This window comes from Haliotis rufescens, unplaced genomic scaffold, assembly GCF_023055435.1.
Source record: "Haliotis rufescens isolate VD_foot unplaced genomic scaffold, xgHalRufe1.0.p SCAF_20, whole genome shotgun sequence".
Lineage (NCBI taxonomy): Eukaryota > Metazoa > Mollusca > Gastropoda > Lepetellida > Haliotidae > Haliotis > Haliotis rufescens.
This window is the reverse complement of record NW_025963891.1, coordinates 13,505,289-13,532,201: the sequence shown is the minus strand read 5'-3', so window position 1 is coordinate 13,532,201 and position 26,913 is coordinate 13,505,289. Positions and strand designations below refer to the sequence as shown.

Here is a 26,913-nt window from a genome sequence, read left to right as displayed (position 1 = left end):
TACAAATTAGTTTTGATGTTCCTGAGATCCGACAGTTACAGAGAGACAGACATATTTATTTGTATATAAAGGCCAATTGGCCCATCGTACAAATACATTTACATCATATTTATCTGAGAGTTACTTAATTGATGCTTTTTTGTGTTGAGAACACGTACATTAGAAACTTTGCAAAAGTTATCATTGTGTCATTGTTGGATAATTGACAGTCTTTCTGAACACAAATAATGATGATTAACTGTCTCTGGGACACACATTTCCCACCGACTTGCATAAAGAGGATAACTGTATATAACACGAAGTTCATCCTCAATTACACGATAGTGTTTACATTAGACGGCATCATCATCAATATTAGCAACACCCCTAAGAACAAGTTGAATACCAAGAGTATTTGTCTACATCTACATTTGGTTATTAGCCTTCTATATTCACAATGCTAAATATTTGATCAATATGTTTCGCAAACGATATAAGATTTATTCAGTTTATAGAATGAGAGGGTCTTGCTGCCTAGAGATGCATGCCTATCTTGAAACGAACAATCTTTAACTCTTTCCGACAGTTCCTCAAACTTGCAATAATTGACCTCAACCCTGATAGTCACCATTTACTTGGGCGATGGAATTGAAAAGCAATCAAATATCAAGATAGCAACAGGAATATATACTATAGTTGTATTGATAGTCAAGAGTGAATTACATATAGCAATGGACTTAAACACAACATTTTGTTTATCCTTTAAAGAAATAAGCATGACATTCCATGGAATTAATTACAATTGACCCACCTCCACAGTTCCGTGGCTGGAACGACCTCCCCCGTGGCATTGTACAGAGCATGGACGAACATGTCGGTCCTGCAAGATGACGGCCAGGTACATGTGAATTAACAACCATCTGAGTGTCACACAGTAGGTAGGCAGGAGAATTTCAAAGTTATATCTATAACTGTAGACCCGTACGTCTGACAATGCATACTTTGATATATATATTTTTTCAGTTAATTGCATATTTGCTTGTACACAAAATAGATAATACGTTCAACCTAAATAACTTTTACCTTGTTTAAGATTACTCTAAACTTCTCACATACGTGTTCAATGGTGTTATATGTAGATCTGGTTTGACTCGAGATACTGCGATGCAACGGAGGCAAGGAAATGACTTACTTCGTATCATCTGTTGTCTTATCAGGATTCTCGTGTGTTGCTATCTTGTCCACAATGACCCTGTACTTCAACAGTTGCTCCAGCTCACTGTAAATGACGATGTGAACTATGGTGAGGTGAGGTGTGCGTGCGTGCGTGTGTGGCTGCTTGTACCAGTCAGGAGTAATGGCAATTTATAGTGCTAGCCCACTGAGACACCATGCTGCAGTTTAACATGAATGCCCCACTCAGACACATTATACTGATTCCGATTTGACCAGTCCTTGTTTCAGCCCCTTAATGCCGAGCGCCAGACATGGTAACAACAAGTACCATCTTTTAACGTCTTTTGGTGGACGCTCTGCCACTAGACCACGGGGGCGGTTTTGGTGTGAATCATGAACTATATGTAACGCAACCAACACAAATAGCATAATACAAATTACAAAAAGTACAGTTTACCAGAAACAAGTTGTATGCATTGTGAAGTATATAAAGTACATGTAGGACAACCAATCTATACAATACCACCTTTATGAAGCAGTATATATACGTTACATTCACAAGGTATTTAGACTATTCATTCTCCGTTGTTCAAACCAATTCATATCCAATAAGAGCAGATTTGTTTACAAAGAATATGTTTAGCAGTACCTTATGAATATAGATTTTATGTTCTGCACCTCATCTGGCAGTGAGTGGAATATTATCTTCACCCTCTGGACGTTGCTAATGATGTACACCTGTAATCGTAATAGTTGCCAATTTTAAAGGTAGAATGGACTCGGGCTCATTGGCAATCCCAGCGAGCTAGATTCTGTCAGACACCACTCATCTTCCCAAGGCAAGCGTGTCCACTTGCCTGTATCAAAGCCTAGTTTCTACATCTTCCCGATGCAAGCGTGTCTAATATCCTATATCAAAGCCTAGTTTCTTCCCTTGCCACACTAAGGCATCTTCCCGAGGCAAGCGTGTCCACTAGGGTATGTCAAAGCCTAGTTTACCCTTGCCACACCCAGGCAACTTTTCTTGGCTCGACCCTGGCGCCACCGCGTAGATCACGAGTTGTGCCCCTTATGATGTAAACGCGATATCCAATCAGATCGCTGTTCTTATCTCGTATAGCTTCACAAAAGATGGTGACTAACAAAGAAGACGTCCAAGTCGATCGGACAATGAAAACATTCGCGATTTCATCCGCGATTTCATACAAAGGTGTACCAGATGTTGAATTTGTGAAAAGTTCTTTGATCGTTATGTGCGATAATCCCATCCTATTCAGCACAGGAATGTGGGCTTGATGTGGCAAGGGTGGAAACAAGACTTTGATAAAACGGCTAGTGGACGCTCTTGTATCGGGAAGATGGACGCCAATTCTTTTCTGCCATGTTGAGGTTTCTGATGAGATCAATCTATTATTACCCTAATAAGACTGAGACAATGTTTCACACCCTGCAAGGGTGAGACATTTCGTAACCAAAATCAAAAGTAATTTCGAAACTCTGTCTAATAAATTTCGTTATAAATATAAGATTAATTTAGATTTATAGCACATTTAAAACGCCTGATATAACTTGACCTAAATCCTGCACCAAATGGAAGAGTCCATCAATGTAAATGCATAGTGGCGATATTATGTTATATAATAGCACAAGGAGTTTAACTGTTGACCGATGCCAATCTTTAACTATGCACTGGGTCAATTAACAATGATTGATCCCAATATCAGTTGATCATACCAATGTTATAGTGAAGGAACCGTTGATTTTATGAATGTGAATGCAATGATTGCGTGATTAAAAGATAAAAATAAAATACAAAATCTCAACAGCGTCTGTTTTATACGGTTATCGTTAACTACTCGATTGACACGTATATAATCATGTCTTATTACCGAATTGCCAGAAAGTTGGGAAACTAAGTTTCTTATTAAATTTAAGTATTACGAATTTACCATGCTTACGAAATTTTTAGGGGTACGAACTCATTTGGGTTGCAAAAATTACATACAACCCGTAGCAAGTATATCTTCTAGACGTAGACTGGAAATAGGCATCAGCGCGTTGAACAGTCTTTAAATAGCAGACAATATATAAAGACATATTTTTAAACATGTTGCAAGTGATAAGCCTAAATTGAACACGATGTAGATAGCATTCATTATCAAACAGTGTGTGAGCGAATATGGTTTTATGTCGTACTTTTCCACCAATATAACGACGAAGGATACCAGAACATGGGCTTCACACATAGCACTTGTAGGAACTCCAACCCGGACGAGAGAACACTATTGCCACTAGGCTACCCCACTGACCATCATTATTCCACAACTATGTTTAACGGCCCAACTAAATCAATCAGCTGTTAAATATTCGCAGTATACACCGCATGATATTACCTTCAGTGTGGCATCAGCAGTGTGTTTATCACCTTCATCGTACGCTTGTACTGCAATCTCCACGTGACCCAGCATGGATGAAGAAAACAGCGTGTCTGTGACGACGGTGCCGTTGATGCCGACTATAAATGGCTTCGTGGTTTCCAGGTCACTAATACCATGAACGTTTTGGCCTTTGTCCCGGAAATGTGTTATGGCGTTAGAGCCTATGTCTTTGTCTGTGACGTCAATCTGTGCCAACGCATGTACATTTGTAAATACATTTGTCATATTGATGTGCACATTTCACTTTTGTTTTGATTTAAACATGTTTAACGTTTAATAATATATAAAACAAATGTTATATTTGGGATAACACTTTCTGAGTGAAGTACAGATTCCCGGAGTCCCGTCCGGGATTCGAACCCATACTGCCAGAGTGAGGCACCTAATCGCCAGCACACAAAGTCAGCGACAAACCCTAATAATATATAGTTATTTTCCATATTTATTGTAAAATCAATGTAAACTGAACACACTACCTCTCTTCTATAGTTGATAAGGAGTCATAGTAGTTTCACTATAACATGGTTTGGGCAGGTTTGACCTTGGAACATCAAAATTACTTTAGTGACAGTGCGGATCCTGACGCCATTGTCCAGCAAGTGGTGTTAGAATTGTCAAGCATGTGGTGTTAGAATCTACACCGAAACGTCGCTACAACTGTAATAGAGATGTTGACTACCCATACTGTATTGTCACATACCCAGCCTATAAATGCCACTTTCTGCTCAAAATTACTTACTGAAGTTGTCCTACAAGATCACGACCCCTTACACAAAAAGATCTTTCCCTACGTGTGTCGTAACTCTCAGATTTAACATTGGCTTGTGACTGTCGTAGCGCAAAAGCAGCTTTGTGAAACATGGCCCAGGATTCTCCATACATCGACATGAGGATGCTGACATATCATGTACAGGAAGTAAAGATCATAGGGTGATGTGAGAAGTTTCTACTGACCTTCAGATCGTACACAAACTCCTCTTTGTTGACGTCATACAAAATGCCCGTAGAAAGTTCTCCTCCATCTTGGAACACTGGTGGGTTGTCATTGATGTCTTCAACATGGACCTCGACGTGGAGGAGAGAGGTGTCACTTTGGTTGAACGGTGGATGGAATGGGTTCTGAGAGGACTCATTCAGAGAACAATCCTTTGATACCTTGATAATCAGGTTTATTAAGTCCTTTTCTTCCCTGTCCAGTTTTTGATTTAGACATAGGGTTCCAGTTGTCTCGTTGAGAGAGAAATACGTTGCCTGTGGTTGATCACCACCTGAACGTGATCATATATGATTAAAGACTAAATGTGTAGTACTGTTTCAACGGGTAAACTACAGTGTAAACTGTATGACTCAAATGTATGAATATGTAAACCGTAGGAACATGTATAGCACGTTCTAATCAATAGATATATTTAAGAACATTCCTGCAACAAACCTAATCATTGAAAACGGCTATGGCTACAATAATTCTCAAACTAAGGATTTAACGTTTAATTTCAAATTGATTACGCACCTTTAGACCTTACATGCTTCAACTGAAAAAAACTATTTATAAAAAACATTCAGCGAAACTTTCCATTTTGTAATATTTTTGTCAGAATTAAAATTACGCGTACATACTATTGCCCGAAACTTTTGTGGTATTTCTAAACAAGTTGAATAAAATCATGATGAATACAGCGAGGCATTGACGCCATTACTTACTGTGTATGTAATAACATCTTCTAGTGTTGATCGCCCCTTCATCTTTGTCATCGGCCAGAGACAGATTACCATAACACCCTGTCTCTTCTTCTGCTATCGTGATATCATGATTTCTGTTGGGGAAATATGGGTCATTGTCATCGATGTCTAGTAACCTCACCATCAACGACAGCGTGGTCTTCAGTACCGGCGTTCCCTGGTCTTGTGCAGACACATCGATCTACACAGCAACAATACAACATCAGGAGGAGAGACACCTCAATCTACATAGCAACAATACATCATCAGAAGGAGGTACACCTCAATCTACACATCAACAATACGGCATCAGACGGAGAGACACATCGATCTACACAGCAACAATACAACATCAGAAGTGAGACAACTCGATCTACACAGCAACAATAAAACATCAGAAGGAGAGACAGCTCAATCTATGCATCAACAATACATCATCAGAAGGAGAGACACCTCAATCTACATAGCAACAATACAACATCAGAAGGAGAGACACATCAATCTACATAGCAACAATACATCATCAGAAGGAGAGACACCTCAATCTACACATCAACAATACGGCATCAGAAGGAGAGACACCTCAATCTACACAGCAACAATACGGCATCAGAAGAAGAGGCACATCAATCAACACATCACAATACTGCATCAGACGGAGAGACATCTCGATCTACACATCAACAATACGGCATCAGAAAGAGAGACAACTCGATCTACACATCAACAATACGGCATCAAAAGGAGAGACACATCAATCTACACATCAACAATACGGCATCAGAAGGAGAGACACCTCGATCTACACATCAACAATACGGCATCAGAAAGAGAGGCAGCTCAATCTATGCATCAACAATACATCATCAGAAGGAGAGACACCTCAATCTACATAGCAACAATACAACATCAGAAGGAGAGACACATCAATCTACATAGCAACAATACATCATCAGAAGGAGAGACACCTCAATCTACACATCAACAATACGGCATCAGAAGGAGAGACACCTCAATCTACACAGCAACAATACGGCATCAGAAGGAGGTACACCTCAATCTACACATCAACAATACGGCATCAGACGGAGAGACACCTCAATCTACACAGCAACAATACGGCATCAGAAGGAGAGACACCTCAATCTACACAGCAACAATACGGCATCAGAAGGAGAGACACCTCAATCTACACATCAACAATACGGCATCAGACGGAGAGACACCTCAATCTACACAGGAACAATACGGCATCAGGAGGAGAGACAACTCGATCTACATAGCAACACTACGGCATCAGAAGAAGAGGCACATCAATCAACACATCACAATACTGCATCAGACGGAGAGACATCTCGATCTACACATCAACAATACGGCATCAGAAAGAGAGACAACTCGATCTACACATCAACAATACGGCATCAAAAGGAGAGACACATCAATCTACACATCAACAATACGGCATCAGAAGGAGAGACACCTCGATCTACACATCAACAATACGGCATCAGAAAGAGAGGCAGCTCAATCTATGCATCAACAATACATCATCAGAAGGAGAGACACCTCAATCTACATAGCAACAATACAACATCAGAAGGAGAGACACCTCAATCTACATAGCAACAATACGGCATCAGAAGGAGGTACACCTCAATCTACACATCAACAATACGGCATCAGACGGAGAGACACCTCAATCTACACAGCAACAATACGGCATCAGAAGGAGAGACACCTCAATCTACACAGCAACAATACGGCATCAGAAGGAGAGACACCTCAATCTACACATCAACAATACGGCATCAGACAGAGAGACACCTCAATCTACACAGGAACAATACGGCATCAGGAGGAGAGACAACTCGATCTACATAGCAACACTACGGCATCAGAAGAAGAGACACGTCAATCTACACATCACAATACTGCATCAGACGGAGAGACACCTCAATCTACACATCACAATACTGCATCAGAAGGAGAGACACCTCGATCTACACGTCAACAATACGGCATCAGAAGGAGAGACACCTCGATCTTCACATCAACAATACGGCATCAGAAAGAGAGACAACTCGATCTACACAGCAACAAATACGGCATCAGAAGGAGAGACAACTTGATCTACACATCAACAATGTGAGACATTTGCTCTAAATTATTTAAAAACAACATGCAGAAGTTGACACTACAGCTTCTAAATACAACTAAAAAATGTGTGTGTGTCAACTTTAACGTTAATTTCATATAGCAATCTAGATTCAGTGAAGAGCAGCATTCACCGAGTTATCTTTAGTTCAAATTTTGGTATCTTTCGACCTTGACTTCATCGCCACGGCCTGTATCAGCCTTTATTGCATTTAATCCCCATATGAACAGTTCACCATTAGAACTAAAACTAATTTGCAAGATAACGACTGAAGTTGTTAGATCACTGGATTAAGCCCGGGAAGGAAACATTATTATGTAAGCTTCGTTGGAATGATACATTTGTCATAGTTATCTGCCCTTGACACTCCATCGCGAGTGACGTCCACTCGAACAAAATGGCCGACTCACGAAGCGTTGCTTATAGTTAAAGTGAGGCTTGTGAATCAATGTCAGTGCAACAATAAATACAGTTACACAGATTGGTGAAATTGAAACTGATGTGGAAATAAGTGCCAGGTAGCTTTGAGGGACACCATCGGGAAACGAACGGCGTCGGCAGTAACGTTCATTTGGAACGTCATCTGCCTCTGTTAATATTAATAAGAGTCCACCCGACGATTACCTGTAATATGTGTACCCTAGAGTACATAACGTCAACAATGACACAAACATATTCTATAGTAACAGAAACTTCAGTGAAACCTACTGTGAAAGTTGGTCTTGTTTCTCGGTCAAGTATTTTAGTGTTGGACAAATTGCCGGAGATGGTATCAAGAAAGAAGAAAGTCCAATCGTCTCCCCGAGAAGGTTCGATCCTGTAGGCGACCTGGCCGTTAACTCCATTGTCTTCGTCATCAGCTTCCAGGATGAACATCTCAGAGCCCAGGGGTTGCTCCTGAATGTCATACAGATATCTGGTTACACTGTGTAGCCCTTGTCACGTCTCTCTCCACAGTGGAGTAGTACACAAGTATATAAGTTCCACCACTCCACTTAAGGGTTGGTGCAGTTTTGCTCATTTTGTCAAAGTACTTGAAGCATACAACTTCCCTCCAAAATCGCATTGGGTGTTCAGTATCTTTGGGGGCTTCATATATGCAATACAACAATCGCCCATCTTTCAGATAAATTCAAAATTATGCTTCAAAACCAATTTCAATAACCTAAACATTTAACAGATATTACCCACAATGATAACGTGAGCAATGTTAAGATTCAATCCACCGACACATGGACACTGTATGGCTTAGAACCAAGTGCAGTTTGAGCATTACCAACAAGTTGACTGTTGACAGTAATCAATTCCATTTGGTCCCCATAGTTGCGTCCCTTTGGTCCTTCTGAAACCTTTGAACGTGGGTTCGAATCCCGATTCGGCCCAATTATTTGTCAGCACCATACCCGTGATTGTAGGTTTCACTATAGTGGTAAACGTCTGAGATTTGTATCACATCAGACATTCCTCCCACATTTAGCTGGGATATAACTGGACTACTGTTCAAAGCGGCGTTAAATCCAACTCATTCGCCCACTCAATCTTTACTTTTGGTCGTTATTTAGCCGATAATCTTTGTCATTCATACCATTTGCACAATAATTGATAATTGAATAATTGATAAACGTATCTAACATGAGGAATGATAGGTCTCATTGTGATCTACCTCGTGACTAAGTCACCCCCAATATGCCAAATACACATGCGTTGTATCAAACCAAAGCATGCTTGTTGTATATTGGTATCGAGTAAGTGTACTACTTACCTCATTGACTTCAAGTATAAATGGGTTGCTTGTGTTGTAGTTCCCGCCCGGATGGGTGAAGTTAGGAGGATGGAGATTGACATCCTTGACGCTGAACACAATCTGCAGCGTCCCATTCAATGGAGGTTCCCCCTTGTCTCTGGCTCCCACAGTCAACACACGAGTCCCCGTGAAGCCGATCAGTGATTCGACTACTGCAACTTCACCAGTACCGTTGTCAACGTTAAACAAGCCTGTAAGGTTACCCCCGTCGGCGATGTAGTATTCGATCTGGGAGTTCATGCCTTCGTCGGCGTCCCTTGCAGACACGGTAGTGACGATGGTACCGTTGTCTATGTTCTCAGCAATCGGAGTTGCCACAGGTTTAGGCTCAAACTCTGGATGGTTATCGTTAACGTCGTTCAGGCGTATTTCTACCCGTGTCTGTCCTGAACGTCGTCCGTTAACATCAGCTTCGTTGTCGTACGCCATCACCAACAACGAGTACGACGACTTTGTTTCCCGATCCAGTTTAGTTGCAACGGTTATAACACCCTGAGACACAAGAACAGTGTAACAATTGTTATTTTCGGTATCACACTTTCTTGAAAAAACAATTCCAGTAATTTTGAGGCGTTAAGTTCCGTCGGGGATTCGAACCCACACTCTAAGAGTGAGGCACCTAATCGCCAGCACACAAGGTCAGCGATCTAACCCACTCAGCCACCGAGGTTTCCACAAAGTAAAAGTCCGACAACCGATAGAATTGATCCCTTAATTTGTGTGCAAACGATTACATACCTAACTCTGAGATCGCGGGTTCGAATGCCAGACGGGACGCAATCCACAAAAAGTACTAGAATTTGTAGTTATTAAGAAAGTGTGATCCCAAATATAGCATTTGTTGCATTTTACCACTTTCTAAAAAGCATTGTACATTCATGAAAACAATGTTGGTAAACCTTAGCACGAACCTAGTCTATTAAGATCAGTAGGATCTCTACATGGGAACAACACTGGAAGCCCAGTCTTCATGTGATACTTTAACATAGACTAATGACAATCGCAGTGCTACGATCGCTTTGTGGAACTAAAACATCATAAGAAAGTCGGTAAATAATAATATATTTTGAAAAGAATAAAACTTATCCGAAATATGTGTATGTATTTTAACAATTACAGAATAAACTCACAGTGTACCTACAGTAAAATCACCCAACAGACTAGATATCATCATAATGTTCTACGTACATTCGCTTTGGAAACGTTGAAATCAGCGTTCTCATCTTCCATCAGATAGAAGACTTTGCCAAAGTCCCCACTGTCGGAGTCGGTTGCAGTCACATTCCCAACTATCTCCCCCGGGAGGGCGTCCTCCGAGATGTTGAAGTTGTAGGTGTCGTTGAACACCGGGGAGTTGTCGTTCGTGTCGATGATGTGCACGAGGACGTTTACGGTGCTCGACCGCTTCTCATCGGTCCTGCTTTCTCTCGCCACAATCTGTATTGTCATCACCTTGCGTTACAGCATGTGTCGTGATTGTGTTACGGTAGACTTGAATCATTACCAACTTGTACGCAGCAGACGTAATTCAAAAGTAACCTTCCGTTATTGGTTCAACAAAATAAGTAAATGCGCTGTCACTGGAGTTTCTCTCCAAGACTCGATGGTTTCAGGCCGCCATCGTATGATAGGGATACTATTAGTTATGCTGTCTTTAGTTGCCGTATACGGTGTCATATTAGGTTAGCAGAAAGTTATTAGGCTGACCCAATATTTTTCTACTAACCTAATATCAAACCGTATACGGCAACTAAAGACACCATAACGAATTTATTATGTGGAAAAGTTTACACGTTGTGGTATCCATATCGCGCTACTCTTCTAAGCTCAGTAAGCTGACGTTAAAAGTCAAAGGGAGACTACTCTTCAAACCTTAGAGGCAAACCTTTTTGACAAGAAATTTATTGTAACTATAATCTTTATCAATAAGGTCACTAACGTGATTTAAAAAAAGATTTGTTTCCTTGCACATCACATTTATTGATATAAAAACACAAAAGAGTTATGAATAACGAAATTCTGTGATAGAATTTTGATGTGAAATATGTGAGTGCGTGATCTGTAACATCATGCTGTGGTTAATTATCTGTAACATCATGCTGTGGTATATTATCTGTAACATAATGCTGTGGTATATAATCTGTAACATCCTTCTGTGGCATAGTATCTGTAACATCATGCTGCAGTATATATCTGTAACATCCTTCCGTGGTATGTTATTTGTAACATCATGCTATGGTATGTTATCTGTAACATCATGCTATGGTTATATTATCTGTAACATCATGCTGTGGTAGATTATATGTAACATTATGCTGTGGTTTATTATCTGTAACATCCTTCCGTGGTATGTTATTTGTAACATCATGCTATGGTATGTTATCTGTAAAATCATGCTATGGTTATATCATCTGTGACATCATGCTGTAGTAGATTATATGTAACATCATGCTGTGCTATATTATCTGTAACATCATGCTGTGGTAGATTATATGTAACATCATGCTGTGCTATATTATCTGTGACATCATGCTGTAGTAGATTATATGTAACATCATGCTGTGCTATATTATCTGTGACATCATGCTGTAGTATATTATCTGTAACATCATGCTGTGGTAGATTATATGTAACATCATGATGTGGTAGATTATATGTAACATCATGCTGTGCTATATTATCTGTAACTTCATGCTATGGTATATTATCTGTGACATCATGCTGTGGTATAATATCTGTAACATCATGCTGTGATATAGTATCTGTAACATCATGCTGTGGTATATTATCTGTAACATTATGCTGTGGTAGATTATATGTAACATCATGCTATGGTATATTATCTGTGACATCATTCTGTGGTATATTATCTGTAACATCATGCTATGGTACATTATCTGTGACATCATTCTGTGGTATATTATCTGTAACATCATGCTGTGGTAGATTATCTGTAACATCATGCTGTGGTATATTCTCTGTGACATCATTCTGTGGTATATTATCTGTAATATCATGCTGTGATATATTATCTGTAACATCATGCTGTGGTATATTATCTGTAACATTAGCTGTGGTAGATTATATGTAACATCATGCTATGGTATATTATCTGTAACATCATGCTGTGGTATATTATCTGTAACATGCTCTGGTATATTATCTGTGACATCAAGTTGTGGTATATTATCTGTAACATCATGCTGTGGTACATTATCTGTAACATCATGCTGTGGTATATTATCTGTAACATCATGCTGTGGTACATTATCTGTAACATCATGCTGTGGTATATTATCTGTAACATCATGCTGTGGTATGCTACCTGGAAGCTGATGCTGTCATGTTGTTCATAGTCCAGGACCTGTGTGTTGTTCACACGTAGCATGACGTTTGTTCTGGACACCTGTTCACCTCTTCCCGGGATTGTGTCGAAGTCCATATATGGTGATCCGTTCTGCTCTACAGACAGCACGAACATATTGTTGTCCACGGTCTGGAAATAGTTCATGTAATCAGATCTAACAATAAATCATGGAATCATTGCACAGCATCCAATCACACCAAGCCATCATTGCATGCCTTGGCGGGAATTCGTAACAAGTCTCTGACATGACGCAAATTCCACTACTCTGTATCTGATAAGCGCGTCTTTGGCATCGCCGCCATCTTCTCTCCCACACCCACTCATTCACTCCGAGCTTGTGGTCCACTCACCATGTCAATGTCCTTCACCTCTATGACGCCTTCTATGCCGAGGGGGACTCCAACAGGGGTGTTTTCTAGAACAGTAGCGTTAATGAGGCTGGAGGAGAACTCTGGGGAGTTGTCGTTGACGTCGAGGATGGTGACGGTGACGTGAGTGACGGTACTGGTATCTTCTCCTTGGGTCTGGTTGTCAGTGACGATCTCTGACGCCTGCAGCATAGCACTACTGTTTCAAACGTACATCTCTCAATGAAAAAAATGTGATAGAAGGATGCAAAATCGTTATTATAAAATAAATTGAACCAACACAAACTTTATTGGTAAGTATTCATCTTTTTTTAAATAGATACGTGTAAAGGTGTATTTAACTTCCTTGAGTTTGTTCAAACTTATTTATTCAGTTAACCTATCTAAGGGTACAAAATTTAATTCTTAACGTATATCATACATCTATCTCAAGCTATAATGCCAACCATCTGTTTATCATGTATATCCAGGTACGTGATGTATATAGCAGTATCAGTGGGAACTTATCAACCTTGGAATAGTGAATAAGCATTAATGCAGTAACGTCGAAGACCACGTCACACACGTTTCAAAGTAGCATATTGTGTTTCACTGGAGAGCTAGATCGCCTGGTTATTAGCAGCGCTGAATTGAATCAATTGGAACTACGCCCGCGTTTAATTTTCTGATGTTACCTGGCACTTAACCCCGCTGAACTGAATTTGGAACTGAACGTGCAACCAAAAGCACCAAATTACAAGCTATGTCTCTGTGTGGTTCCTGAAGCTACACTCTCTTAATCGATATCTGTGTTGTCTCCTGTCCAAAATATATAGCCACACATACGCTGAATATTGTTGTAACCACAGATCTGCACTTTGTAACCTATAATTATACATACCATTATTCAATGCAAACCTCCCGTCAATGATTAAAAAAGAAGTGCCCTTGGCGCTTCCGCGAGTGTGGCGGCCGTCAGCTGTTCTAATCTGTGGAGGTCATTGTGATTTGAAAATTCTGGTTGACCAATCAGAACCGTGTATTTTCCAAATTCATGGTAGAATACCTGCTAAGGTACTAGTTCGTTGTTATATCATTTGTCATATAACATTGTGTGGAATCTTACATTAACTTGGAATGATAAGACTCCACCCTTCTGTTTCATATCGTCAGAGTCAGTGTCAAGTGGTAGTGCCGTTTTGATGAGGCCGCTGTCATTGTTCATGGTGAAGTTGTCGGTGTAGGCGGCGTTGTCTGAAATAAAATATAACACAAATCTGCACTTGTGTGACCGACTCAGTGTGTCAACTAGTTAGATATAAGAAAGGTGGAAGAAACTGACTCATTTAGGCGATCTTAAATGTTATCACGTCTTGCATGTTGCATCCCTGACTGTAGGGACCTTGAAACATCCGACATACATAATCTCACGGCCAGTTTCCTGCCACTGCTTCGGCTTACAAATAAGTCTGATACAGTTAGTCTACACAGTCTGATACAGTTAGTCTACACAATCTGATACAGTTAGTCTACACAGTCTGATACAATTAGTCTATAAAGTCTGATACAGTTAGTCTATAAAGTCTGATACAGTTAGTCTATAAAGTCAGATACAGTTAAACTATAAAGTCTGATACAGATAGTCTACACTGTCTGATACAGTTAGTCTACACAGTCTGATACAGTTAGTCTAAACAGTCTGATACAATTAGTCTACAAAGTCTGATACAGTTAGTCCATAAGTTCTGATACAGTTAGACTATAAAGTTTGATACAGTTAGTCTACACAGTCTGATACAGTTAGTCTAAACAGTCTGATACAGTCAGTCTATAAAGACTGATACAGTTAGTCCATAAAGTCTTATACATTCAGTCTACACAGTCTGATACAATTAGTCTCTACAATCTGATGCAGTCAGTCTATAAAGTCTAATACAGTTAGTCCATAAAGTCTTTTACAGTCAGTCTATAAAATCTGATGCAGTCAGCCTTTAAAGTCTGATACAGTTAGTCCATAAAGTCTGATACAGTTAGTCTATAAAGTCTTATACAGTTAGTCTACACAGTCTGATACAGTTAGTCCATAAAGTCTTATACAGTTAGTCTGCACAGTCTGGTACATTTAGTCAATAACGTTTTATACAGTCAGTATATAAAGTCTGATACAGTTAGTCTATAAAGTCTGATACAGTTAGTCCATGAAGTCTTATACAGTCAGTCTATAAAGTCTGATACAGTTAGTCTACACTGTCTGATACAGTCAGTCTACAAAGTCCGATACAGTTAGTCTATAAAGTCTGATACAGTTAGTCTATAAAGTCTGATACAGTTAGTCAATAAAGTCTTACACAGTCAGTCTATAAGGTCTGATACAGTTAGTCTACACAGTCTGATACAGTCAGTCTATAAAGTCTGATACAGTTAGTCTACACAGTCTGATACAGTTAGTCTATAAAGTCTGATACAGTTAGTCTACAGTCTGATACAGTTAGTCTACACAGTCTGATACAGTCAGTCTATAAAGTCTAATACAGTCAGTCTATACAGTCTGATACAGTTAGTCTACACAGTCTGATACAATTAGTCTACAAAGTCTGATACACTTAGTCTATAAAGTCTGATACAGTTAGACTATAAAGTGTGATACAAGCAGTCTATAAAGTCTGATACAGTTATTCTACACAGTCTAATGCAGTTAGTCACCACAGACTGATACAGTTAGTATTTAAAGTCTGATACAGTTAGTCTACAGTCTGATACAGTTAGTCTACAGTCTGATACAGTTAGTCTAAACAGTCTGATACAGTTAGTCTACAGTCTGGTACAGTTAGTCTATACAGTCTGATACAGTTAGTATATAAAGGCTGATACAGTTAGTCTACAGTCTGATACAGTTAGTCTAAACAGTCTGATACAGTTAGTCTACAGTCTGGTACAGTTAGTCTATACAGTCTGATACAGTTAGTCTACACAATCTGATACAGTTAGTCTACAGTCTGATACAGTTAGTCTACAGTCTGATACAGTTAGTCTATACAGTCTGAAACAGTTAGTATATAAAGGCTGATACAGTTAGTCTACAGTCTGATACAGTTAGTCTATAAAGTCTGATACAGTTAGTCTATAAAGTCTTCTACAGTTAGTCTATACAGTATGATACAGTTAGTCTACACAGCCCAACTAATGGAATATGAATACCTCAAAGCGTACATGTCAGACTTCAATTACCAGGGCACAAAGAGGAGAACAAGTTACTGACCATGTACAATCCAGTAATTGAGATCATTCGGGACGCCTATGTCCCCGTCAAAGGCTTGTACAAGCAGAACAGAAGTGCCCTGTAATACAAGCAAAGAACGTACTGTCACTACATTATTCCACTCTCTACAATTGATGCCCAAAGTTCGCAAATTCATTATTTGTCTTCTCGGCAATACACTGATTAATGTACTGTAGATATTAAATACCTTGATACCTGCATAAACATATGGGCATTCGCTATAAAACTACCAACTATAAACATGTCATGTACCTGTATCTTGATACTTTATGTTCTGTCCCCTACTGATATTCCCCATAAAAACTTACATTTACCATATATTTGATGTTGTACGACAAGCAACGTGTTGAAAGTTTCCATTTCATATGAATAGTGTCATCTGAGGAAAACAATACTTACGAGTGTGGCGTTCTCATAAATTTGTCGTATGTACGGCAGGTTCGTAAAGACGGGAGGAGTGTCCTGGACATCTTGCACGGTGACGAAGAAGTCGACTGGTTCAGCATGGTTCCCGCCAAGAGACTCATCTGGGTTGGCGTCCTGAAGACACGCAGTACATGTGAGAGTAATTTTATTGTTTGTTTCTTGTTTATCGCCTAACTCCGAACGCAATATTCCAGCAATATGACGGCGGTCTGTACATAATCGAGTCTGGACCAGACAATCCAGTGTGTGACATCATGGGCATCGATCCACGCAATTAGGATACGACGACACATGCATCAACCAAGTTAGCGAGCCTGACCACCCATCCGTTTGTCGCCTCTTACGACAAGCATAGTCGCCTTTTACGGCAAGCATAGTCGCCTTTTACGACAAGCATAGTCGCCTTTTACGACAAGCATAGTCGCCTTTTACGACAAGCATAGTCGCCTTTTACGACAAGCATAGTCGCCTTTTACGGCAAGCATGGGTTGCTGAAGACATATTCTACCCGGATCGGCTTCATCGTGGATTGGGTCACAAGTACCTTTTCTAAGTAGAGACTGTGTCTTCAAAAACAAGGGAGAAAAGTACATCTGCTTCGTGAATAATGGCGAAAGGACTCAACCATAACACTAATTTTCAGTTTGCTTTCATTTTGGTTAACCAAAGTTTAAACATGAAAGCAAAATAAATAACGGTGCCCTATCGCAAGCCGCGCGACACAACAGGCGAGAAAAATTATTATTAAATATCATTGACTCTCCAAGGTAGGAACATTTTTATATCATGAATGTTCTTCGATAAAAGAAAAAGCAAATCACTATTTACCCATGCATGGACGTCGTATTGATAGAAAGTCCTTTTCTCGTAGTCCAGACTTTCATTCTGGATAATATGGCCATGCCTTGGATCCACATAGAACGTGTATATATAGTCATCGGCGTTCTGAAATCAGTATCATCTTTATTGTACTCTTATGTGTTGTTTTCTATAAACGCAAAGAGATCAATAAACGACAAAGTTATATGCTGACTTTAAGAAACGTAATTAAATTTCCGAATATTAAGCTAGTATTTCATAAGAAATAAGGTTAATGTTATATCTCATAATCGTTTAGTGAATATCATTAACACAAACACAATCTAGGGTTCATATAACAGGTTTTCTATGCTTTATGCAACCCCCGCTGGAGATATCTGTCAACTTAGAATCAATATTATTCGTAGGACATTGAGACATATTACATCGAATTAAGTGGTATGGAAAAGTAATAGGTCTAATATGCCGCGGGAAACATGTATCATATATTTCCTTAATCCTCTTCGTTTTACCAGAAACATAAAATGTGGATTCTCCCTACTTTACGAAACCGGAATAACAACGAGCAAAACAATCCTGTTTAGAATTTGTTTTCTCATACGTAGAAATGTAGTAGTAGTAGCTGTAGTAGTAGTAGCGGTTGTGGTGGTGGTGATGGTAGTAGTAGTAGTAGAAGTAATAGTAGTAGTAGTGGTAGTAGTAGTTGTGGTGGTGGTGGAAGTAGTAGTGGTAGTGGTAGTTGTAGTGGTAGTGGTTGCGATTGTGATTGTGGTTGTGGTTGTGGTAGTAGTAGTAGTAGTAGTAGTAGTAGTAGTAGTAGTAGTAGTAGTAGTAGTAGTGGTGGTGGTAGTAGTAGTAGTAGTAGTTGTAGTAGTAGTAGTAGTAGCAGCAGCAGCAGCAGCAGCAGCAGCAGTAGTAGTAGTGGTAGTAGTAGTATAGTAGTAGTAGAAGTACGACTAGTAGTAGTAGTGGTGGTGGTGGTGGTAGTAGTAGTAGTAGTAGTGGTTGTTGTCGTAGTAGTAGTTGTAGTGGTGTTGGTAGTAATAGTAGTAGTAGATCTGTTGATTACAATGCTCTCTTCATACTAGGGGCGTATTATTAATTATCACGAGAAATCCACTTGTCCAAATGCCAGCTTCGTTGCAAAGGTCAATTCATGTTACTCTCCATCCACGTCAACGTGTACGTAATAGCAGGTACATTGTGTAACATCATTGTGTCACTGATAGCGTTATGTAGAAGATATTTCTTCTAATAAACACAGACCCTGTCCACTCACCTGGCCCTTGGCCTAGAAAAAAGGGAAATCATTTCATTCAGAGTAAAGCAAATCTTACATCTTATGAACATAATCTCCTCATATAGTCAAAACCAACGAACCACTTTCTAAAACTCCCTGCCTCAACTACATCAAACTGTATCTCGATTGAATGTCCTTGCAGGTGGAGACATCGAAATGAACGTTTTTGCCGATTGTTGTGTTATTCAAGCGTGTCCACTAGCCTCTATCAAAGCCTTGTTTCCTCCCTTGCCACACCAAGGCCACTTGTCTTGGTTCGACCCTGGCGCCACCTCGCGTAGATCACGAGTTGTGCCCCTTGTATTGAAAACGCGATATCCAATCAGATCGCTGTTCTTATCTCGAATAGCTTCACAAAGATGGCGACTACCAAAAGGCGACGACCTAGTCGATCAGATAACGAAAACATTCGCGATTTCATCCCTGACACAAAAAATAAGCAATTGTTGGGAGGTTTAACAGATGTAAAAGAGAGGCATCGGTAAATCACTTTCATACGAAAGTACCAGTACCAGTCGTGGATGTTGATTTTGTGAAACAATCTCTGATTGGACAATCGATATGTGCGATTGTCCAATCATAGTTAGCACAGGAAAGTGGGCTTGATGTGGCAAGGGTGGAAACAAGACTTTGATAAAAAAAAAAAAAAGGCTAGTGGACGCTCTTGCCTCGGGAAGATGAGCCAACTGCTGATGAGGTGACAATAATAAGGTGTAGGGAACACTCAGCTACGAACACAGGATGCCACACAGGACAACGTGTAACTCTGGTTATTTACAGAGATAACGTTCTGCGTCCGTACGTTTACATCTCCACCGAGGCTGCAGATATTCCAGCAGAACAATGCACGCCCTCTCACAACAAGAGCATCAATGGTATTTCTCGCTTAAAATAATGTTCACACATTACCATGGTCATATTTCTCAACCGACAGGGGACACTATTTTTAGTAAAAGCAACATCTAAAATAACAGGATAATGGAATATACTTTTCCTGGTGCAATAATAGTTTTTTGATACAATTTACTCTGATCATTGATCATTGCATATGAGAAAGCTCAAATAAACAGTTTAATTAAATTCTTAATTTAGATGGGGGCACTGGTGGACCAGTCGTCTAAGGCGACGCAATTCTCTGTGTAGAGTCCCTTGGGCACGCCAGAAACCTATGATTGTGGGTTCGAATCCCGGTTCGCCTCGATTATGTTTCTAGGTTTGTCAGCACCATGCTCGTGGGTTTCACTAAAGTGGTAAACGTCAAGGACCTGCATCACTTGGGGCTTTCCTCCCGCATTAAGCTGACACGCCGTGTTATAACTGGAATACTGTTAAAAGCGGCGTTAAACCGAACTCACTCGAACCGATAGAATGAGTTAGGGCGTTGTATTGATGACGGAAGACATCCGCAGATAGTTGCTGAACCGGAGACAAAAATGTTTTTCTGTGAATAGTTTAGGTCGGTTTCTGTGCTTATGATACATCAACGTCACATAAATAAATTGTTACAGAATGTGAACTCGCCCAGAGTCGGGTGTCAGTTCGTTATTTCATTACTATCCAATACAAACTTTTTCGCTTGTGAAACTTGCTTAGGTATATTGACCGATACATCTGCTTGGTACACCTCGAACAGTATCGGTACACTTTTGTTACAAACATATCTACTATCGGGCAGCACCTACCTTCAAACCATAGTACACCTGACCTCCAATTCCCGAATCAGGGTCCACTGCTGTAACTGTTGTAGTTGTTGTACCTATTGCAGCAGACTTGAAACAAACACAGAACAGAGGTCACATGAACCGGTTGAAGTGATGTATAAATACTTTGAGATACCAAGTTACTTTCACAACTTCACGTGAGTGAGTAGAGCCGCATCGGCAATAATTCATCTTATAGCCACGTGTTATAGATATGAACCTTCCTAGAATGAGGGTTAAATAACAGTCTCTCGCCATCACTCCATCAAAATCCTTACGCCAATGAACCCACACAAAGAGTAAATTAATATGTAAAAGTAAAGAACGGTAATGACACCAGGTGTTCTCGGAGGTGGTGTTTAAGCAACCTGCATACATATGGTACCAGTATATCGGAGATGACACCAGGTATATATGAAAAGGATGTTTAACCTGCACTTCCAATCATGCCAGTATTACGAGGACAAGCTGATGACACCAGGTGTTCGTAAAGGAGCTGTTGACTTTCACTTCCAACGGTGTCAATATTACCACGATAAGGTGATGACACCAGGTGTTCGTAAAGGAGCTGTTGACTTTCACTTCCAACGGTGTCAATATTACCACGATAAGGTGATGACACCAGGTGTTCGTGAAGGATCTGTCAACTTTCACTTCCAACGGTGTCAATATTACCACGAAAAGGGGATGACACCAGGTGTTCGTGTAATCATGTTTAACCTGAACTTTCATCATGTGTACCAATATTCTATTCAGTTGGGTTTTGGTCTCGTACCTCCATCACGGTGATCCTGTAGCCGGGCTCGGTGAACACCGGTTTCTCGTCGTTCACGTCCATGATGATGAGGGTGACCCTCGCGGACACCTGCACAGACACATCATAATAGAGAGTCAGTATAGAGAGTTCATATCTACAGTGGAGGTAACAGAGTAACAAACATCATTTTCCATTTATCTGAAACAAGTATATGAATACACACGGAAATCTTTCTGCGTGCTGTGTAGTTTTTGTCAATTTTTCAGATTTAGAAAGAGCTATTTAAACGTTTGGTAACACAGTTTTGAACAGTATTTTATTCATATTAAGCCACTTTGTTAAAACCCACTTTCACGTGTATAAATTGTTAAAGCAGCAGTAAAACCGATAAAGGTATGTGTGTAGTATGTGTGAGTTCGTTGTCGAATGTCTGCATTAATATTTCTTTCGATTAATCCGAGGTTAGAAAAATTATATTACCTCATATATGCCGTCCGAGGCAAAGAATATAAGAGCCTTTGTGGAACCATCCTGCAAAAGATGTTCATGATATAATTCGCCAAACAAGAGAGACGTGGACGTGAGTAATATTATGGTTTTTCGTCGCTTTTAGCAATATTCCAGCAATGTCACTCCGGGGGACACCGGAAATGGGCCTCACACAGAGATACGTGGAAGGGCCAGTGTCCCTCCTACATGAGGTAGGTCTGTGGGCTCTCATATTTTGTGATTTTATCACATAACAAGCACTATCCCGTGTATAATTAATAATATAAGATACTACGACAAGATTAAGATCGTCCACCTTATATACTCGTGAATCGAGCGAGAGCTGTTTGATTCACAATTTCCGCCATGTAACGGCGAACACGCTTAGCTAAGGAAGAAAGAAAGAACTTACACAGTTCGAATAAAAGAAAAATGTTAATACACAAAGAATTATATTTCGACCTTCATATCTACAGAAGCAGAAAAAGTAACAATTATGATTCGGCTATTTCATGCTTCCTGTTGGGCAGGATACGCTCACCTTTCGCGAGCACCTGGTTTCATCACAGATTTAAGGGAGGGTTTAAACGGATCAGTCATTAATGAACGTGTAGCCCCTGGTCGGGTTGCAGACACTTCGTAACCAACTCGTGTTATTCCGGGGCAAGCCGAATTGCAGGTTACGGTAAGGGGCGAGTGGTGACGAATGGGTAGCAGAAGTCCAACTTCAATGACTTGAGGCTGAGGCTGAATATACTCGTGTTGCGTTTTGGTAAATGCTTCCAAAGGGTTTTCTTCAGGGACTGATGTGGTCTGGTGAACCCACCAGACCTTGTTTTATGAATTGATAACACTGTGGATATGTTTCTTTGTGGTCTTTAGATTAGACGTGGACGTGGTTTGTGTTTCAAAAATGTTGTTAGCATTACACAAGTCTGACTAATTGAACCCCCGATGTTTCATTTGTGACACACAACATCGCATTAATTGTTTGACAACGGTATGGGGATCTATACCGAAACGTCGCATTTACATTATTAAAGTTGTTATCCATAAATTGTGTCTACTTGTCAACATCGCATTATTGGCTACTGTTCGTTTTGATTGGCAGGCGACGTAAGATTTGTTGAGACAGAGTACTAGAGTTCGGCTCATGTGATATGTGAACATAATGAGTGGGTGAGTATTGTTTTAAGCCGCATTGGCAATCTTGTATCCAATCACTGTGATAAACATTGTGACAAATGGATCAAAACGCATCTTGTGTCGAGCTGTTCTGTGTGTTCCTGATCTGCCCGGGTAAACAGGGTGAGGGTATAGATGAGTCTACAATTGCACTCTGTCGACTATTTTGAAGGATATCGACTGATATAGACTTACCGTTTCTCTGTCGAGTGGATTGTTTAGTACCACCGACGCGTGTCTAACGTTGCCGTTGACTGTATTGTCCTCCAGTCTGACGATATGACTGACTTCAGCCGATCTGATGTCCAGTACAGGCGGCCTGTCATCGTCCATGGCGCTTATGTTGAACAGGACGGAACCTGTGTGCACCAAACGTCATGACAATATGACAATCAGTTTATTGTGGTGGAAGTTTAATATAACTCTTCACATGTACACTGTGATCAAGAGGGATATTTGCAATATGAAATTTTATGAATATCAATTATTTAAGGTTACTTCCTACACATTATTTTTGAGATGTTGCAACTTGTAGTATCCAACTCCTGTTATAAATCTTAGCGCCAAATTTGAGCACTTGAAATACTCACCATTGGGCGTGTCTTCCGACACCTGTACGGTGCTCTGTACAGTGATGATAGGTGGAATATTTGCTTCCCCTGACAAGACAGTAGAAGACAGCAAAGTATAAGTGATAGGCATTCGGTAATACTTGCCTTGCCAAAAGTTAATACAGTCGTGGACATCAGTGTCTATAGTATATACAGTGGAGGTCATCAGTTTCTACAGTATATAAAATTGAGGACATCGGTGACTACAGTATATACAGTGGATGTCATCAGTGTCTACAGTATATACAGTGGAGGTCATCAGTGTCTACAGTATATACAGCGTTAGACATCAGTGTCTACAGTATATACAGTGGAGGTCATCAGTGTCTATAGTATATACAGTGGAGGTCATCAGTTCTACAGTATATACAGTGGAGGTCATCAGTGTCTACAGTATATACAGTGGAGGTCATCAGTGTCTACAGTATATACAGTGGAGGTCATCAGTGTCTACAGTATATACAGTGGAGGTCATCAGTGTCTACAGTATATACAGTGGGGGTCATCAGTGTCTACAGTATGTATAGTGGAGGTCATCAGTGTCTACAGTATATACAGCGTTAGACATCAGTGTCTATAGTATATACAGTGGAGGTCATCAAAGTATAAGTGATAGGCATTCAGTAATAGTTGTCTTGCCAATAGTGTATACAGTCGTGGACATCAGTGTCTATAGTATATACAGTGGAGGTCATCAGTTTCTACAGTATATAAAATTGAGGACATCAGTGTCTACAGTATATACAGTGGAGGTCATCAGTTTCTACAGTACATACAGTGGAGGTCATCAACGTATATGTGATAGGCATTCGGTAATAGTTGTCTTGCCAATAGTTTATACAGTCGTGGACACCAGTGATTATAGTTTACACAGTGGAGGTCATCAGTTTCTACAGTATATACATTGGAGGTCATCAGTGTCTATAGTATATACAGTGGAGGTCTTCAGTGTCTACAGTATATACAGTGGGGTCATCAGAGTATACAGTATATACAGTGGAGGTCATCAGTGTCTACAGTATATACAGTTTAGATCATCAGTGTCTACAGTATATACAGTGGAGGTCATCAGTGTCTACAGTATATACAGTGGAGGTCTTCAGTGTCTACAGTATATACAGTGGAGGACATCAGTGACTACAGTATATACAGTGGAGGTCATCAGTGTCTACAGTATATACAGTGGAGGTCTTCAGTGTCTACAGTATATACAGTGGGGTCATCAGAGTATACAATATATACAGTGGAGGTGATCAATGTCTATAGTATATACAATGGAGGTCATCAGTGTCTGCAGTATATACAGTGAAGGTGATCAGTGTCTACAGTATATACAGTGGATGCCATCGATGTCTTTAGTATATACAGTGGAGGTCATCAGTGTCTGCAGTATATACAGTGGATGTCATCAGTGTCTATAGTATATACAGTGGAGGTCATCAGTGTCTACAGTATATACAGTGGAGGTCATCAGTGTCTGCAGTATATACAGTGGAGGTGATCAGTGTCTACAGTATATACAGTGGATGCCATCAGTGTCTATAGTATATACAGTGGAGGTGATCAGTGTCTACAGTATATACAGTGGAGGTCATCAGTGTCTATAGTATATACAGTGGAGGTCATCAGTGCCTACAGTATATACAGTGGGGGTCATCAGTGTCTACAGTATATACAGTGGAGGTCATCAGTGTCTACAGTACATACTGTGGAGGTCAACGGTGTCTACAGAAAATACAGTGAAGGTCATCAGTGTCTACATTATATACAGTGGAGGTCATCAGTGTCTACATTATATACAGTGGAGGTCATGAGCGTCTACACTTCATACTGTGGAGGTCAACGGTGTCTACAGTATATACAGTGGAGGTCATCAGTGTCTACGGTATATACAGTGGAGGTCATCAGTGTCTACAGTATATACAGTGGGGGTCATCAGTGTCTACGGTATATACAGTGGAGGTCATCAGTGTCTACAGTATATACAGTGCAGGTCATCAGTGTCTACAGTACATACAGTGGAGGTCATCAGTGTCTACATTATATACAGTGGAGGTCATCAGTGTCTACAGTATATACAGTGGAGGTCATCAGTGTCTACAGTATATACAGTGGAGGTTATCAGTATCTACAGTATATACAGTGGAGGTCATCAGTGTCTACAGTATATACAGTGGAGGTCATCACTGTCTACAGTATATACAGTGGAGGTCATCAGTGTCTACAGTATATACAATGGAGGTCATCAGTTTCTACAGTATATACAGCGTTAGACATCAGTGTCTATAGTATATACAGTGGGGGTAATCAAAGTATAAGTGATAGGCATTCAGTAATAGTTGTCTTGCCAATAGTTTATACAGTCGTGGACATCAGTGTCTATAGTGAATACAGTGGAGGTCATCAGTTTCTACAGTATATAAAATTGAGGACATCAGTGACTTCAGTATATACAGTGGATGTCATCAGTGTCTACAGTATATACAGTGGAGGTCATCTGTTTCTACAGTACATACAGTGGAGGTCATCAGTGTCTACAGTATATACAGTGGAGGTCATCAGCTTCTACAGTATATACAGTTGATGTGATCAGTGTCTACAGTATATACAGTGGAGGTCATAAGTGTCTACAGTATATACAGTGGAGGTCATCAGTTTCTACAGTATATACAGTGGATGTCATCAGTTTCTACAGTACATACAGTGGATGTCATCAGTGTCTACAGTATATATAGTGGAGGTGGTCAGTTTCTACAGTATATACAGTGGATGTCATCAGTGTCTACAGTATATACAGTGGAGGTCATCAGTGTCTACAGTATATACAGTGGAGGTTATCAGTATCTACAGTATAGACAGTGGTGGTCATCAGTGTCTACAGTATATACAGTGGAGGTTATCAGTGTATATAGTATATACAGTGGAGGTCATCAGTGTCTACAGTATATACAGTGGAGGTCATCAGTGTCTACAGTATATACAGTGGATGTTTTCAGTATCTACAGTATATACAGTGGAGGTCATCAGTGTCTACAGTATATACAGTGGAGGTCATCAGTGTCTACAGTATATACAGTGGAGGTCATCAGTTTCTACAGTATATACAATGGAGGACATCAGTGACTACAGTATATACAGTGGATGTCATCAGTGTCTATAGTATATACAGTGGAGGTGATCAGTGTCTGCAGTATATACATTCGAGGTGAACAGTGTCTACAGTATATACAGTGGAGGTGATCAGTGTCTACAGTATATACAGTGGGGGTCATCATTGTCTACAGTATATACAGTGGAGGTCATCAGTGTCTATAGTATATACAGTGGATGTGATCAGTGTCTACAGTATATACAGTGG

General features: G+C 40.1%; 1 protein-coding gene across 4 annotated transcripts in view; it reads right to left on the bottom strand.

The window, feature by feature from the left end:
- Positions 1 to 26,913, bottom strand: part of LOC124131964 (cadherin-23-like) — a 61,280-nt gene that overhangs the window by 12,065 nt on the left and 22,302 nt on the right. For all 4 annotated transcript variants that reach the window (XM_048400863.1, XM_048400862.1, XM_048400864.1 and 1 more), the window contains exons 3-23: positions 23,535 to 23,603; positions 23,140 to 23,303; positions 21,751 to 21,801; positions 21,289 to 21,378; positions 20,496 to 20,582; positions 18,793 to 18,804; positions 17,523 to 17,639; positions 16,668 to 16,808; positions 16,248 to 16,326; positions 14,115 to 14,242; positions 12,992 to 13,192; positions 12,600 to 12,770; positions 10,463 to 10,711; positions 9,233 to 9,766; positions 8,179 to 8,367; positions 5,295 to 5,514; positions 4,548 to 4,861; positions 3,549 to 3,779; positions 1,805 to 1,893; positions 1,172 to 1,258; positions 791 to 859 (exon numbers count right to left, since the gene is read on the bottom strand). In XM_048400863.1, coding sequence (XP_048256820.1) covers positions 791 to 859; positions 1,172 to 1,258; positions 1,805 to 1,893; positions 3,549 to 3,779; positions 4,548 to 4,861; positions 5,295 to 5,514; positions 8,179 to 8,367; positions 9,233 to 9,766; positions 10,463 to 10,711; positions 12,600 to 12,770; positions 12,992 to 13,192; positions 14,115 to 14,242; positions 16,248 to 16,326; positions 16,668 to 16,808; positions 17,523 to 17,639; positions 18,793 to 18,804; positions 20,496 to 20,582; positions 21,289 to 21,378; positions 21,751 to 21,801; positions 23,140 to 23,303; positions 23,535 to 23,603 — 3,292 coding nt within the window. The remainder of the gene's footprint in view (positions 1 to 790; positions 860 to 1,171; positions 1,259 to 1,804; positions 1,894 to 3,548; positions 3,780 to 4,547; positions 4,862 to 5,294; positions 5,515 to 8,178; positions 8,368 to 9,232; positions 9,767 to 10,462; positions 10,712 to 12,599; positions 12,771 to 12,991; positions 13,193 to 14,114; positions 14,243 to 16,247; positions 16,327 to 16,667; positions 16,809 to 17,522; positions 17,640 to 18,792; positions 18,805 to 20,495; positions 20,583 to 21,288; positions 21,379 to 21,750; positions 21,802 to 23,139; positions 23,304 to 23,534; positions 23,604 to 26,913) is intronic.